At 48.1% G+C, this 16,159-nt stretch overlaps 1 protein-coding gene across 4 annotated transcripts in view; it reads right to left on the reverse strand.

Moving 5' to 3' along the window:
• Nucleotides 1–7,057: 7,057 nt before the first annotated feature.
• The window catches only part of GASK1A (golgi associated kinase 1A), an 85,907-nt gene continuing 76,805 nt past the window's right edge, over nucleotides 7,058–16,159 (reverse strand). For all 4 annotated transcript variants that reach the window (XM_036870459.1, XM_036870461.1, XM_036870458.1 and 1 more), the window contains 3 exons: nucleotides 10,108–10,230; nucleotides 8,195–8,298; nucleotides 7,058–7,576 (listed from right to left, as the gene is read on the reverse strand). In XM_036870459.1, coding sequence (XP_036726354.1) covers nucleotides 7,366–7,576; nucleotides 8,195–8,298; nucleotides 10,108–10,230 — 438 coding nt within the window. In that variant the 3' untranslated portion in view covers nucleotides 7,058–7,365. The remainder of the gene's footprint in view (nucleotides 7,577–8,194; nucleotides 8,299–10,107; nucleotides 10,231–16,159) is intronic.

The raw sequence follows: 16,159 nt of genomic DNA on the forward strand, positions 1-16,159 counted from the left end.
ACTGGGAGAAAATATTTGTAAACATATGTTTGACAGAGGACTCGTATTTAGAATATATAAAGAACTCTTAAAACTCAACAATAGAAAGACAAACTTTTTTTATGAATTTATTTATTTATTTTTGGCTGCGTTGGGTCTTCATTGCTGCGTGCGGGCTTTCTCTAGTTGCAGTGAGCGGGGGCTCCTCTTCGTTGTGGTGCGCAGGCTTCTCACTGAGGTGGCTTCTCTTGCTGTGGAGCACGGGCTCTAGGTGCACGGGCTTCAGTAGTTGTGGCTCGCGGGCTCTAGAGCACAGGCTCAGTAGTTGTGGCGCACGGGCTTAGCTGCTCCGCGGCATGTGGGATCTTCCCAGACCAGGGCTTGAACCCGTGTCCCCTGCACTGGCAGGCGGATTCTTAACCACTGCGCCACCAGGGAAGTCCCAAGACAAACATTTTTAAATGGGCAAAGATTTGAATGGACACTTAACCAAAAAAGCTATGTCACTGGCAAATAAGCACATGAAAAGATGCTTGGCATCATTAGTTATTAGGGAAATGCAAATTAAGAACATAATGAGGGCTTCCCTGGTGGCGCAGTGGTTGAGAATCTGCCTGCTAATGCAGGGGACACGGGTTCGAGCCCTGGTCTGGGAAGATCCCACATGCCGCGGAGCAACTAAGCCCGTGAGCCACAATTACTGAGCCTGCGCGTCTGGAGCCTGTGCTCCGCAACAAGAGAGGGCTCCACAGTGAAAGGCCCGTGCACCGCGATGAAGAGTGGCCCCCGCTTGCCTCAACTAGAGAAAGCCCTTGCACAGAAACGAAGACCCAACACAGCCATAAATAAGTAAATAAATAAATAAAATTTTTAAAAAAAGAACATAATGAGATACTATTACTCACATATTAGAATGACTAAAATTAAAAATTAAATTATACTAAAAGCTGGTGAGTATGTGGAGCTATTGGAACTATCATACACTACTTAAAGGGAATAAAATGGTACAACCACTTTGGAAAACAGTTTGGTAAATGCTTAAAAAAGTTACACATACACCTACCACATAATGCAACCATTCTACTCCTAGGTATTTATTAAGATAAAAGAAAGCAAACATCCATACAAAGACGTGTACACAAATGTTCACAGCAACTCTACTCATATTGCTAAAGTAGAACAACCCAAATATCCGTCAAGAAGTAAATAGATAACCTGTGGTCTATCTATGCAATGAAATACTACTCAACAGCAAAAAGGAATGGACTAGTGATATCAATAACAACATAAATATGCTGAGTGAAAGAAGTCAGACATACTGTATGATTCCACTTAGATAAAATTCTAGAAAATGCAAATCTATAGGGACAGAAAGCAGATCAGTGGTTCCCTAGGCAGGAAGGGCTGGAAGGGCAGGAAGAAATGATTACAAAGGGACACGAGGAAACTTTTGGAGGAGGGAATGTGTTGATTGTTTTGATTGTGGTGATAGTTTCATGAGTGGATACATATGCCATAACTCATCGACTTGTATACTTTATATATGTGCCATTCATTCTACTTCAATTATATCTCAAAAAGCCTATTTAAAAAATAAGGGTCAAAAAAAAAAAAAAATAAGGGTCGATGTGGCTTAGACCAAGTTGATGGAGACGGTGGAGATGAAGAAAAGTAAACAGATTTAACAGATATTTAGCAGGTAACTGGCAATAGTTGTGATGGATTGCATACAGGGAGGAAAGGAGAGGGAGGTACCAAGGTTGTCATCTGTATTAATGGCTTGAGCAATTGCTTTGATGTGTGGACAATCATTGAGATGGGGAAGGCTGGCAGAGGACTATGTAGGGAAAGATGATGAGGTCAGTTCTGGGCATATTGAGTCTGAGGAACGATTGAGACATCTAAGAGATGTCAAGCAGGCAGTTGTAGATCACTATGTTGGAAGCTGAGAGGAAGTGGTCTTGAGACACGGCCTTGAAAGTCTTGGGCACTGATATAAAATTACCGTATACTTTAATTTAATGTTTTGTGTCTGTACACTTTGTCTTCTCGTTTGGGTTGTAAGCTCTGTGGGTGCAAGATTTTTAACTTATGCCTCTACCTATGTCACACCACCCTTTTATACCCACTTTAGTAGAAGCAGCACGATGAGGTGGATGATGCATGGAATTTAGAATGAGAGAGGCCTGGCTTCAACATCTGACTCACCACTTACTAACTGTGTGACCTTGGGCAAATTGCTTGCTCTCCATAAATGGTAATAATATTAATAGGATGTATTTCATAGGTTACTGAGACATCTTAATATGATAATATAAGCTAGAAACCTGTTGAACCTATCTAAGCCCCAGTTTTTTCCTTCGTAAAATGCATGCAATGATACCTTCTTATCAGTTGGCTATTGCTGTACCACAAGCCACTCCAAAATTCAGAGGCTTACAGTAACAGTTATTTTTTTATTACAACTCCCATGTGTGTATGTCAGGCAGGGGACTGCCCTGGTTGATCTCCGTCGGTTTGCTTATGCGTCTGTGAGTTGACTGCCGCAGCTTAGCTGGGGCAGTTCTCTTCCATATGTCTCACCCTCCTCCTGGATCCAACGGACTTGGGCAGGCGTGTACCTTCTCAAGAATGTGGCAAAACAGCAAGAGCACAGGCCCAACTGTATATAAGTGCTTTTTCACACCTCTGCTTGTACCGTGTCTGCTAACAATTCTTTTGGCTGAAGAAAGTCACATTGCTGAACTCAGAATCAAGGGATAGAAATGTACACCACACTGCTTTGAAGTGAAAAGGCACATGGCAAAGAACATAGGTAGTGATAGGTCAAGAATTGGGGCAGCAATCCAATCTACTGCCTCTACAAAACAAAATATTTTCTTGTAACATATATAACATGCCTATCTCATTATATGTTTTCAATAACTACATCTGCTCCCATCTTCAACAAATGTTGGATTATCGACTCTGATTTTAAGGGTAAAAATAAATTGGTTCCAGGCATTTGAAGCCATCCTTGCTTATTATGAAGCTTGGCATATTATATAAGAGAGTAATAATTAACAGTTCGGGTTAGGCACCTTCACACACAGACAGTGGCAATGTAAATAGATACAATCTTTTTGGAAAGCAACTTGACGATATGTATCAAAAGCCTTAAAAATGTGTACCCTTTGACTCAGAAATTTTCATTATGGCAAGTCTACCCTAAGAAAATAGGAGATATATAGACAAATGTTTATGTGTAAGGATGTTCACTGAAGCAATATTTAGAGTAACAAAAAAAAGGAGGATAACGCCAGATTAATTTGTTGCAGGGGAAAAAAAAAACTCTCATTGAAAACAGCTAAAAAGGCTGGACTAAAACAAATCTGTTTGGGGACTGGAGAGTTACCAAGACAGTCACAGCTTGAGGAGCTGAGATTAGAGATATATGGAAAAGTAATTAAGGTGAGCCACATTCTATGCTGTTTTCCCCTCAAAGCATATGTGGGTTCTTGGATGGTACAGCCAAAGAGACTAAGCAACAAAGAAACGCTTTTAAGTGACACAGAATCTGAGGAGGGTCTGAGGAGGCAAAAATTAGAGTTCCAAGCTATTAAGACAGCTACGGCTTGAGAGGCTAAGATCCTCTCAGTGGTACAGAAAAATGATGTGTTTATTATCTCAAGGCATTCACCAGTTCACAAACAGTGCAGGCTGAGAGAAACAAAGCAGAAGGTGGCAGCCAACAGATGTTTTGTGGCCTCAGAAGTATGGAAGATAAAAATCGGTTTTGAAGTCCTGACAAGAAAGACTCCTGGGACTTCCCTGGCGGTCCAGTAGTTAGAACTCCACGCTTCCACTGCAGGGGGCGCAGGTTCAATCCCTGGTTGGGGAACTAAGATCCCGCAAGCTGCGTGGCCAAAAAAAAAAAAAAAAGAGAGAGAGAGAGAGAGACTCTGGTAAGCACCTCACGCTTTCAAATGGAACTCCTAAAGGCCTGCACCCTTGGAATAAAAGTGAACTAAAAGTAAACCAGGGCTTCCCTGGTGGTGCAGTGGTTAAGAATCCGCCTGCCAATGCAGGGGACACGTGTTCGATCCCTGGTCTGGGAAGATCCCACATGCCGCAGAGCAGCTAAGCCTGTGCGCCACAACTACTGAGCCTGCGCTCTAGAGCTCACAAGCCACAGCTACTGAGCCCGCATGACACAACTACTGAAGTCCACGTGCCTAGAGCCCGTGCTCCGCAACAAGAGAAGCCACCTCAATGAAGAGTAGCCCCTGCTCGTGACAATGAGAGAAAGCCCGCGTGCAGCAATGAAGACCCAACACAGACAAAAATAAATAAATAAATTAATTAATTATTTTAAAAGTTATTAAAAAAAAAAAGTAAACCAAATCTTATAAGACTGATAGCCAATCCATGCTGTGATTGGATTAAAACAATCTATCCTAATTCTACCTGCCTGCCATAAGCTAAAGGCTCATTTAGAGCTTCTGCAATTTTATACACAGTGTCTGACACTCAACCAAAATTCCCAGGATATCAAGAGACGGTGGAAGGAAAAAAAATCAGACAATATAAATAGATCCAGAGGTAGGCAAGAATATACAATGGAAAAAAGAGAAAAAGAAAAAAACAGTCTCTTCAGCAAGTAGTGTTGGGAAAGTTGGACAGCTGCATGTAAATCAACGAAGTTAGAACACACCCTCACACCATACACAAAAATAAACTCAAAATGGCTTAAATATAAGACATGACACCATAAAACTCCTAGAAGAGAACATAGGCAAAATATTCTCTAACATAAATCGTACCAATATTTTCTTAGGTCAGTCTCCCAAGCCAATAGAAATAAAAGCAAAACTAAACAAATGGAAGCTAATCAAACTTACAAGCTTTTGTACAGCAAAGGAAATCATAAACAAAATGAAAAGACAACCTGTAGACTGGGAGAAAATATTTGCAAATGATGCGACCAACAAGGGCTTAATTTCCAAAATACACAAATAGCTCATACAACTCAACAACAACAACAACAAAAACAACCCAATCCAAAAATGGGCAGAAGACCTAAAAAGACACTTCTCCAAAGAAGACATACAGATGGCCAACAGGCACATGAAAAGATGCTCAACATCACTAATTATTAGAGAAATGCAAATAAAAACTACAATGAGATACCACCTCACACTGGTCAGAATGGTCAGCCTTAAAAAGTCTACAATAACAAATGCTGGAGAGGTGTGGAGAAAAGGGAAGCCTCCTACACTGGTGGTGGGAATGTAAATTGGTGCAGCCACTATGGAGAACGGTATGGAGGTTCCTCAAAAAACTAAAAATAGAGTTGCCATATGATCCAGCAATCCTACTCCTGGGCATATGTCCAGACAAAACTATACTTAAAAAAATACATGCACCCTTATGTTCACAGCAGCATGATTTACAATAGCCAAGACATGGAAACAACCCAAGTGCCCATCAACAGGCAATTTGGTTTAAGAAGATGTGGTATACATGTTCAATGGAATATTACTCAGCCATAAAAAAGAATGAAATATTGGGACTTCCCTGGTGGTCCAGTGGGTAAGACTCCATGCTCCCAATGCAGGGGTCCTGGGTTCAATCCCTGGTTGAGGAACTAGACACCACATTCATGCCACAACTAAGAGTTTGCATGCTGCAACTAAGAAGTCCACATGCCACAACTAAGACCTGGCGCAGCCTAAATAAATAAATAAATAAATATTTTTTTAAAAAGAATGAAATATTGCCCTTTGCAGCAACATGGATGGACCTAGAGAATATTATACTTACTGAAGTAAGCCAGAGAAAGAAAGACAAATATTATATATCACTTATATGTGGAATCTAAGAAATAATACAAATGAATCTATATACAAAACAGAAACAGACTTGCAGACATAGTAAACAAACTTACGGTTACCAAAGGCGAACAGGGATGGGGAGGGATAAATTAGGAGTTTGGGATTAACAGATACAAACTATTATACATAAAACTCATAAGCAACAAGGATTTACTGTATAACACAGGGAACAATATTCAATATCTTGTATAACCTATAATGGAAAATAATCTGAAACTATAGATATATAACTGAATCACTTTGCTGTATACCTGAAATTAACACAATATTGTAAATCAACTATACTTCAATAAAAAATGAAAATTAAAAATAGGTTTCCCTATCAGATGAATTAAAAACAAAAAGTTTGAGAATAGCAAGTGTTGATGGGAAAACAATTAGTCCCCTACCCTCTGTGTAGGAGCGTAAATTGACACCACCATTTTGGAGGGAATTTGGCAGTTTCTCTGAAAATAAAGAATGCCCATATACTTTGATGCAGAAACCCACCCATAGAAACCTAGCTAGCAAAAATACTTGCACACCATGCAAAGATGTTCATGGCAGCATTGTCCAGAATTGGTGAAAAGTCTGAGCCATCTAAATGTTCATCATAATGAGAACAGCTAAATGAAATATGACACATCCCTGCCTGGGAGTTCCATGCAGTCATGAGTAAGAATTGGGTCAACCCAGATGGCGGATACAGAACATAGTAAATATAGTAAAGTACAAATAGTGAGTTGACAAACAAAGATACCCTACTTTATTATATTTTCATTTGCGTGCAGTGTGAGTGTGAATAAAATGCGTATCACATCTCTAGGGGGTTTCTGGAACTCTCACTTTTTATCTTATATGCTTCTATTATTTATGAATCTGTTTTTAGTGAGCATGTATTACTTTCATAATTCTTAAACCAAAAACATAAGTGAATAAGGATTGAACATCTAAAGCCTATAAAGACAAAATGCTTAGTGCTTCATTTCTTGGACCTGAGTTCACTTTCAGCCAGAGCAGTTCTGGGCCACAAGTACAACTCTGTGAAGATCCTTTATCAGGCTCATCTCATGTGTGCATGTGGGCATACACACATACCACACATGCACAACTACCTACACACCTCTACACACACACACACACACACACACACACACACACACAGAGTTGCCCAGCTCCGCATGTGCATGTGGAATGCATGACTTTACAGCACCTGGAGCAGTTCATAGAACATTCTTGTGTATTTATTGGTGCAAGGGAGTAAGCAGCCAGAGCTGAGCAGGCAGAAAAGAATGTGAAGAGACTGAAAACCCAACACCCACCACCTCCTCCACCATCCCAAGCAGATGACACGTCCTGTGGAATCCATGGTGCCCTCCTGATTTCTGGCTTTTCCCTTTTGTCTTCAAGACGGGTGAACCCAAGAAAATGTGGCCGTGAGGATGGGCTTATCCACTCAGGTCATGTCGTGAGATGCCCCCCCCCCTTCTTCCCCCTGCAGTGAGGTGAGAGTCCCGCCCAGACCGTGGGGGGCTTACGGGCCCTCGTCCCTGAAGAGTGTCAGGTTGTGCGTCCGGATGTAGCTCAGCAGGACCTGTCCTCGCCGCTCCAGGGTCTGGAGGACCCGCTGTAGGCCTTGTTGCCCGCCTTGGCTTTCCCAGAACACCGGGTCTGTCTGCAGTGACTTGAGCAGCATATTCTGTAGACACCCTGATGCGAGAACCTTCACGACAGACTCAGGAAACCTGGAGGAAGGTCCCCCAGTCCCATAACAGAAAGGAAGAGCAAAAGCCATCTCAGAGAGTTTCCGTGAAAGGCCAGGCCAGTCGGCCAGAACTTGCACAGCTGGGGACCCACAAAGCCAGCCCGCAAAGTCTCCGGGGCCACCTGCTGACCAGTTATCCAGGAACCCTTCCACCCGCTCTGCTGTGACAGCAGGCAGGGGATAGAGCTTTCGATGGGTCCCACCCCCCTGAGTGGGTGAATCCACTCTGCTGGCCCGGGTGAAGTGAGGAGGAGCCCTAGGAAGGCCCAGCCGCTGCAGGTGTGAGCAGGGAAGGTGGCTCCCAGGCTAGCTCCCTGCCAGGGAAGGGCCAGCCTGCCCACTCCCCAGCAGGGCAGCCCATGTTGTGCAGGGCCAGGAGGCCCTCTGGATACTGGGGAGGGGGCAGCCCATCATGGACTTGAAGGGCCTGCTGGCTGTATCCCCTCAGCTTTCCCAGGACTCCTCAGCCCCTTCTGAGGCTCATCCAGCAGCTTTTGCCTGGTGGACTGTGGACTTCTCTGGAGCCACAGTTCAAGGTCTCCAGCAGGGCCATCAAGCCTCAGCCCCTGAACCTCCACCCAACCGCTCTGACCCTCACCCGTCGATGCCCTCCAGCAGCCGGAAATTCAGCCTGTGCTCCGGGTGCTGAAGGTTGCCGGCGTTATCGATGTAGACCAGATGAGAGAGATCACTGCTCCGGACCTCAGGCAAGAACACGGACAGAGACAGAGGAGAGTCAGGGAACAGCCTAGCTGGTGCCCCTGGACTCTGTTGGGGCTCAGCAGCTTGGGGGGCCCTGAGCTGTCAGTCCCACCGCCCACCCTGCTACTCGCCCAGATGGTCCCCTCGCACTGAGCAGTGAGCTCACCCCATGCCGCTGCCGTGCTTAGGGAATCCAGGCACCCTCTCAGCGAACCCTCCCAGCAACCTTGGGAGGTGGCCACTGATATCAGCTTCATTTTACAGAAACAGAGGCACAAAGAAGTAATTTGCATAAGCTCACACAGCTAATAAGTAGCTGGCTGGTTCAAACCTGGACCCGCAGGCACAAGCCACAGCACCTTCTGCAAAATTGCAAGGCAGAGGGACTGATTCCTGTTCTGGTGGCCGAAGGGGTGAGGAGCACGGGTGGGAATGGGAAGGGGCAGAGATAGCCCACCCAGGGGCTGAGGCTGCGGATGTATCGCACACGTGCACCCTCACACACGCGTGCCCGCCCACGTGCCCCCTGTGCCCGTCCCGGGCGTTCCCCTGAGCATCAGCGAGGACACAAGACACCCTCCATCCTCAGGGAGCACTGCCCATCCACTGTCCCCACAGTTTTAGGGCCTCCGAAAACTCTTCAAAACTAAAATCAGCAGCAGGGAATTCTTTAGCACCTTAAAGCTCTGGCATGGTGGGAACAGGAGGCCATCTCTTCCGGCCCCCTACTCCCACCCCCATGCACACACTCCACTCCTACACGTTCGCCAAGATTCCCTGGTAGTTTCCCATAATTCTCTTCAGCAACCTGGGCTTCAATTATGAACTTTTGTCTTCAGGACCTCAGCTTCCCCTCTCTCTGCTTCTTCTACCTCTCACCCCCCTGCGCACACCAGGGATCATCTATTTCTCGAAACCCGATGACTCCTCCCTCCAAAAACTGCTATCGGGAAGGATCTGTGAGACAGCTGCCCACCAGGGGTAAAGGATGGATATAAAAGCCCTTCCTCTCCCAGGCATATTTGCCTTTTACTGGGGAAGGAGAGAGGTGGCTCTGGGGCAGGGGAGGGAGAGTTCCCAACACCCAGCAGCACCACGAGGCAGCCCTGGCCTGCGGGCTGGTGGGGCTGCCTGACGCTCAGCCCAGGGCAGCATCTGACGGCTACCCTCCAAAGCAGCTGGCCAAGGTGAGGCGGTGAGGACACCAGCCTCACTGGGGGAAGACAGAGCAGCCCTTCCCCGGGGTGGCACTTTGCTCCTCGTGCAGGAGAAGTGGCTGTTCTGCCCCACCAGCCTCTCACCGATGGCCTCGGCACATGGCTTCCCACCCTGGGCTGTAGTTTCCACAGGAGGCAGCACAGTGTTCCTCCAACGGCCCCAGCCTGTGAGCTGTCAGGGGCCAGGAGAGTGCCCTGTCACTGCCACCAACCAGACATGCAGCTTGGGAAGCCCCCTTCCCCGCTCCAGGCCCCAATTTCCATATTTACTGGCACATTGAGGATGTCCTACTAGACACACAGTTATCACACTCTGCTTCCTGGAGCCTCAGGGCGTCCCCGGAGTCTTCAGGGCTCAGAGGAGTTAGTGACAACAGCTCCAGCCCACACCCCATACCTACCTAAACCACATCCCCAAAGCTCCACCTGTGTCAGTTCTATATATTAAGGCTTCCTGAAAACATTTAAAGGGTTCTGTTGCTGAAAAGAACAGGATTGGGACACCCCAAGGTCACGTGATCTCTGACACTTGCCAACAGCACCTGCTGATGGAGACAGGAAGACCTGAGTCTGGGGCGACCTGGGGACATACCAAGATGTGGACCAGCCGCAGCTCCCCCGGGTTCCGGCATTTCTCTCGGAGCCTCTCTTCCACACAGGGGTCCGAGGGCTCGGGCTCGAAGCCGCAGCAGTAGCGATCCAGGCGGTCGTGGACCTGTGGGGACACCGTCCTCTGAGGGCCCAGCACTTGGGCCGCCGGAGCCCTGGGGCCACACGCTGGGGGCCGTCCTCAGGGATCTTGGCGCTGGTCAGCTCTGCTGCTGGCCTCCGGCTGTGATGGGGCTTCTGCCTGCTCCTCAGCCAGCCTGCCCTGCACCAGGATTGCCTGCTCACACTGCGTGGATTTCCACCCAACATTCACTGCTTAGTCTCTGCCACGGGCCCTGAGCTCCAGCCTGGGGCTGACTGTCTGGTCTACCTGGGGAGACCCACACATGACCACTTTTTCTTTAATCAGCAAATGCTACATCAGGGATTCCTCCCTTCACAGAGATAAAAATCTTTTAATGACCATCCAGGCAGCTCCTGCCTCTAGGACAGTGCTTTCACCCTGCAGGAGGCCTGAATCAAAGTCAGGAAGGAGAGCATTCCTGTTCCTGGCTCCTCTTACACTGGATGCCTAAAATGGGAGCGATGACGCTCCCTCAGAGATGATCATGACGTGATTTAATAAGAAATATGGTCTCTGTCCCTGGCTCCTGGCACAGAGCTCCTAAAACCCCTGCAATTTGCTCAGTGATATGAGTGTCTTCTGTTATTCATAATAAACCCTCTGACCATATCAGAGTTTAATAAGGTGACTCAGGGGAGCCCTTAGATAACTTCAGGCTGGTTGCCAGATAGACATGTAGAGAGTAGAACTTTCAACCCTACACTCCAACCTCTGGGAAGAGTAGGAGAGCTGGAAACTGGGTTATAAAAACTCTTGAACAGTGAGATTTGGGGAGCTTCCAGGTTGGAGAACACACCCACATGCCAGGAAGGTGATGTACCCCGACTCCATGAGAACATACAGGGTTGTATACTTGGGACCCTTCCAGACCTCACCCCATGTACCTCTTCAACTGACGGTTCACTTACATCCTTTGTAATAAACCAGTACACATAAGTAAAGTGTTTTCCTGAGTTCTATGAGCCATTCTAGCAAATTATTAAACATGAGGAGGGGGTCATGAGAACCCCCAATTTATAGCCAGTTGGTCAGAAGTCCGGGTGGCCCAGGATTTGTGACTGGCGTCTGAATCAGCAGTCTTGTGGGAATGAGCCCTTCACTTGTGGGATCTGACACTGAGTCCAGGTGGATAGTGTCAGAATCAAATTGTACACCCAGTTGGAGTTGGAGAATTGGTGGGGTCAGAAGACATCACTCAGATGACCAGCACCACTGCCGCATCTCTATCTCACCCACTCCTCACAGCAGCCTTGCAAGAGAAACATTATTGTCCCCATTTACACAGGGGGACACTGACCCCAGACTTGCCCAAGGTCATACATGTGAAAGCAGTACAGCTGGGATTTGAACCGAGGTCTGCCTGGCTTGAGCCCAGTGCCCTCTGTTATCCTGCCCTGCTTCCCTGAAGGTCAGGAAGGGTGAGCCAGTTAGAGGTCAAGTGGGGTCCCCATCATTACACTAGTCAAGGCTGGAGAAGAGCTTTCAAAACTGTGAAGGAGGAAGAGGAGGAACCAGAAGTCTCAGAGCCCATCATCCTCCTCCACGACAACAACTGAGGCAGCAGCAGGCATTGGGGCTGTCTGGATGGTCCACACCCATCTTCCGTGGCCGCTGTTCTGCCAACCCAAGCCGCAGACCTGATCCAGCTTTAGCCAGCACCACCATCGTGCCTCCCTCTGCCACATGCAGCCAACCCCCTCCACACATGGCAGAGGGGACGGGGGCAGGGTTGGGGGGACGACACAACCTATGACCCCCAGGATGCGGCACTCATCAAAGCCGGGCCAGCCACCTCGCAGCCCACTCAGCCCCAGCTCAGCGCTGGCCGGAAAAGGTCTCCCTCCACTTCCATCTCCCTTTGTAGGAAACTCTCATGTGTTCTGAAGAAATACAAAATTGATTTCCTTCTACACAAGCCAGAAAATAACTATAGTTCTATTCACCAATCAACCTCACAAAACCAGAGTCCAGAAATGAGACAGTGTTAAACAGTCCCAACTACTGTCCCAAAGCTGGAGGACAGACCCAGCTTGGCCGGGAGCAAACGGCCAAGAGTCCTGTCCAGGCAGCGAGCCCATGAATGAGCCCCCGGCGCACACAGTCACTGCTTTGGTCTCCCAGACTTTGCATAACAACAATTACAAGTAATAGAAAAGCCTGGCTCAAAAGGGCTTTAACCGTAGGGGAAATTAAGATCATCTACCGCAGGAAGTCTCGTGATAGGGTAGGCTGGGGGATTTAGCAGCTCCTACTGTCACGGTAAGGACTCGGGTTTCTTTCTGCTTCTCACTATACCCGCACAATGTTAAGGACATCCCTTTGTTGTCTCAGGAAGCCTGCAGGTGGCTGTTGCGGGTATGTTTTTCCTTGTTCATGTCTAGAGAGAAGGAGATAGAGACACAGGAAGGGAGGGAGGGAGGGGCGGGGAGGCGAGGAGAGAAAAGGAAGCTGTCCCCCAACAATCATGGAATAGAAGTCCTTCCTTTCAGCCTGACTGGACCATATTTGGACACAGGATCATCCCTGGTCCAGTGGCAGCCGGGGGTGCACAGACCTCCGAGCCCAGGCATGGGGGGAAGGTGAATCACGCCAGGGCTCTGTGCAGAAGGAACGGGAGCGATCAGCTGGGTCCACCGGAGCCCCAATGTCCTCACTCAGGCTCGTAATAGAAGCGTTGACCGGGACAGGGCTGAGGACGGAGCCCTGCGGCGCGGCCCAGAGACCTCCCAGCCCTCCAACTATTTTTAAATCCACCTGAAGCTAGTATCACGCCCCCATCTTTCTCCATATGGTCCTAGAACTTAGCGGGTGAGGGTGGTCCTCCTCCGTGCATTCACACACACGCCTTCCTCAGCAGGAGCCTTCTGAGGCTGCCCACACAGAGGTTTAGAACAGAGGTCGGCAAGCTTTTTCTATAAAGGGCCAGACAGTAAATTCTTTAGGCTTTGGAGGCCATACGGTCTCTGTCACGACTACCCACCTCTGCTTCTGTAGTGCATGTTGTACGTATTCTAGATAATATGCAAACAAATGGTCATAGCTATGTTCCAAAAAACCTTTATTTACATACACTGACATTTTAATTTCATATAATTTTTATATGTCACAAAATATTCTTCTTTTGATCTTTTCAACCACTTAAAAATGCTAGAACCATTCTTAGCTCATGGGCCATACAGAAACGCAGAGAGGGGAATTTGGCCTACAATCTGGGCCATGTCTGTCACCCTGGTTTGGAGCCCAGTAGATCTGGGGGTGAATCGTGGCTCCACTGTGTCCTAACTCCATGACCTAAGGAAGTTAGTTAACCCCGCTACGCCTCAGTTTTCTCATCCACAAAGTGGGGCAGTGATACTCCCTCAGGACCTCACTGAGGACCACACAAGGTGATGATGTAAACAAAGCAAGGGTGGTTGTCCTGGAGAGCCCTGGAAGGGACAGGCCCAAAGGCCTGGAGGAATCTCAGGGGTTCCTCCCTCCAGAAGCCCCGGCCCCACCCCAGTTATAGGCCTGAGAACCAGAGTCTGAAATAAAGCAGCGTCATGACAATCTAGCCACTCTCTTCTACGTGCAGGCCTGGTTTCTGGAGTGCAGACAAATCTGAGATGGACACTACCTACCAAGTCCTCTTTGGCTGGGAGAATAAATGCCAGGACAGTTCTAGCAAGACTGAAATACAGTAACTGCTCTGGATTTCACGTGATGCCTGATGCACAGCCAGCCAAACCCCCTTCCTCCTGCCAAACGCTCCCTGACCCTGTGCAGATTTCAACTCGCTGCAGCGTTGCAAGTTGAAATGCTGGAAGCTACAAGGAATAACAGCCCATACAATACAGGCGGCGCTGGCGTCCCCAAATCTACACCCATTTGAATGCTGAACAGGAAGGGGCTGGCCAGGCGCAGTTGCCAGTGTGATTAATTTGCCACGCTGTCTGGGAACTTTTTTCCACTGAAGAGAAATTCAGTTTAAACTGCAGTAGTCAAGCAGGACCAAGCTTAAGCTTCATTCCCAAATCGCTTCAGGATTTGATTTTTTTTCTCCTTTTTGAAAAAATGAGGAGTTACCAAGAAAAAATGATAATCCTTTGCAGTTTTGGTTTTCTGATGAACCTAGCAGAGTTGGATGATCGTGAAGTTTTTGTTTAATTCTAGTTAAACAGTCGTGAAGCCCTTACTCTGTGCTGGGTACTGCTCTGAGTGCTTTATCCATCACCACTCATTTAACCCCTCCCAGCAGCCAGGAGGCAGATACGGTTATTATCCCCATTTCAAAGATGAGGGAACTGAGTCACAGAGGCTAGTAACGTGCCTAGGGTCTCACAGAGCGAAAGTGGTGGCACCTAGGGACTTCCCTGGCAATCCAGTGGTTAAGACTCCATGCTTCCAACGCAGAGGGCACGGGTTCGATCCCTGGTCAGGGAACTAAGATCCCACACACCACACTAAGACCCCACATGCCCACGCAGCCAAAAAAAAAGAAAGAAAGCGGTGGCGCCTAGACTCAGACCCAGGCAGTCTGGCTCTGACCACTGAGTCAGACTGGGTGGCAGGTACATGTTTTTTGGCACCAGAGAGTACAAGCTCCCCAATGCAAAGAAGAAGATGTGGTTCAACCTGATCCCCAGCACTTGTTTTGCACAACGAGACTCAGTTGAGGTTTTTTGAGTGAAAGGATGAATGAATGAAGCACATGGCTGGCTGACAGCAGGAAGGATCTGGGGCTGGGGTCGGGGGGTGCTTCACATGAGGACTGATCACTGAAAGCCTGCCCGTCAGGTGAGCCCTACATCCCTGCCCAGGATACCAACAACAGAAGGCTTCAGGGGGAGGCCTGGCTCTGGGGCCCCCAAACAGGACAGCTGGTGGGACAAGACACTGCAGTCTGCCGAGAGGGACACCAGGCCCAGCTGTGGGGAGGGGAGGTCTGGGAGGAACCCAGCACAGGGCACGAGGGGTGGCCCGAGTCCTCTAACCCATCCACCAGGCTCCTGGGCCAAGACGCGTTCCTCAGCCAGTGCCTGATCTGAGTCTGGTGGATTCCAGAAGAACTGCCTGCTGTCCCTGGTGGCCCTGCCCCTTATGCAGGACCCTCCCCCCCACCTGGGGACAGTCACAGGCCCAGGTTCTTCTGGATGGAAAGGGTGGCTCTTGGCCGGGCCAGCTCACTGCCAGATTGCCCCAGAGTGGCAGCACCTCTGTCCAAGGAGGGCAGCAGGCTGGCCCCACACTGACTGGCTGCCTGTTAAAGAATTCGTGAGGCTTTGGGGAGGTCAGGAGTGGGGGAGGAAGGGTTACTCGGCACTGACTCTTTCTCTCCTCTGATGACCCCCTCTGCAGTGCTCCCCTTGTGTCCTGACAGAGGGCAACCTTCCCGGAGGCCCTGGGGAGGAACATCTGGATGCCTCATCTGCCCCAAGCCTGAGGCCAGAGGTCTCAGCACCAGCTCTGGATGTGGGTGAATAGACTGCCTGGTGGGCTTTGAGGAGATGGTCTGAGAAGAGCTAGACCTTATCTAAAAAGACGTCTGTAGATCACCCTACATTTTAAACATCAACACAAAACCCAGCAGCCATGAGAAGATGAATCCGCCACAGTAAATAGGTTCCAATCAAGAAAACTGGGATGAGTCACCATGGGAACACCTCTCACAAAAAGTCCCCATATCAATACACTAGAGGGGGGAGTATTGTGAGCTCCTCCATGGACACTCAAAGGGCATTGGATATAATTTTTACACCCATTCCTGACAAGAAAAACTCTTAATAAAGCAAGAATAGCAAATAGTTCTTCAGTCAAAAGCCAACATGATGTTTAATGGCAAAACACTAGAAATTGTCCCAAATAGAAACAAGTCAAGTCCATCATCCCATTACTATTTACCATTAATCTAGAGGCACCACAATTGTAGTGA

This window comes from Balaenoptera musculus, chromosome 11, assembly GCF_009873245.2.
Source record: "Balaenoptera musculus isolate JJ_BM4_2016_0621 chromosome 11, mBalMus1.pri.v3, whole genome shotgun sequence".
Classification (NCBI taxonomy): Eukaryota; Metazoa; Chordata; class Mammalia; order Artiodactyla; family Balaenopteridae; genus Balaenoptera; species Balaenoptera musculus.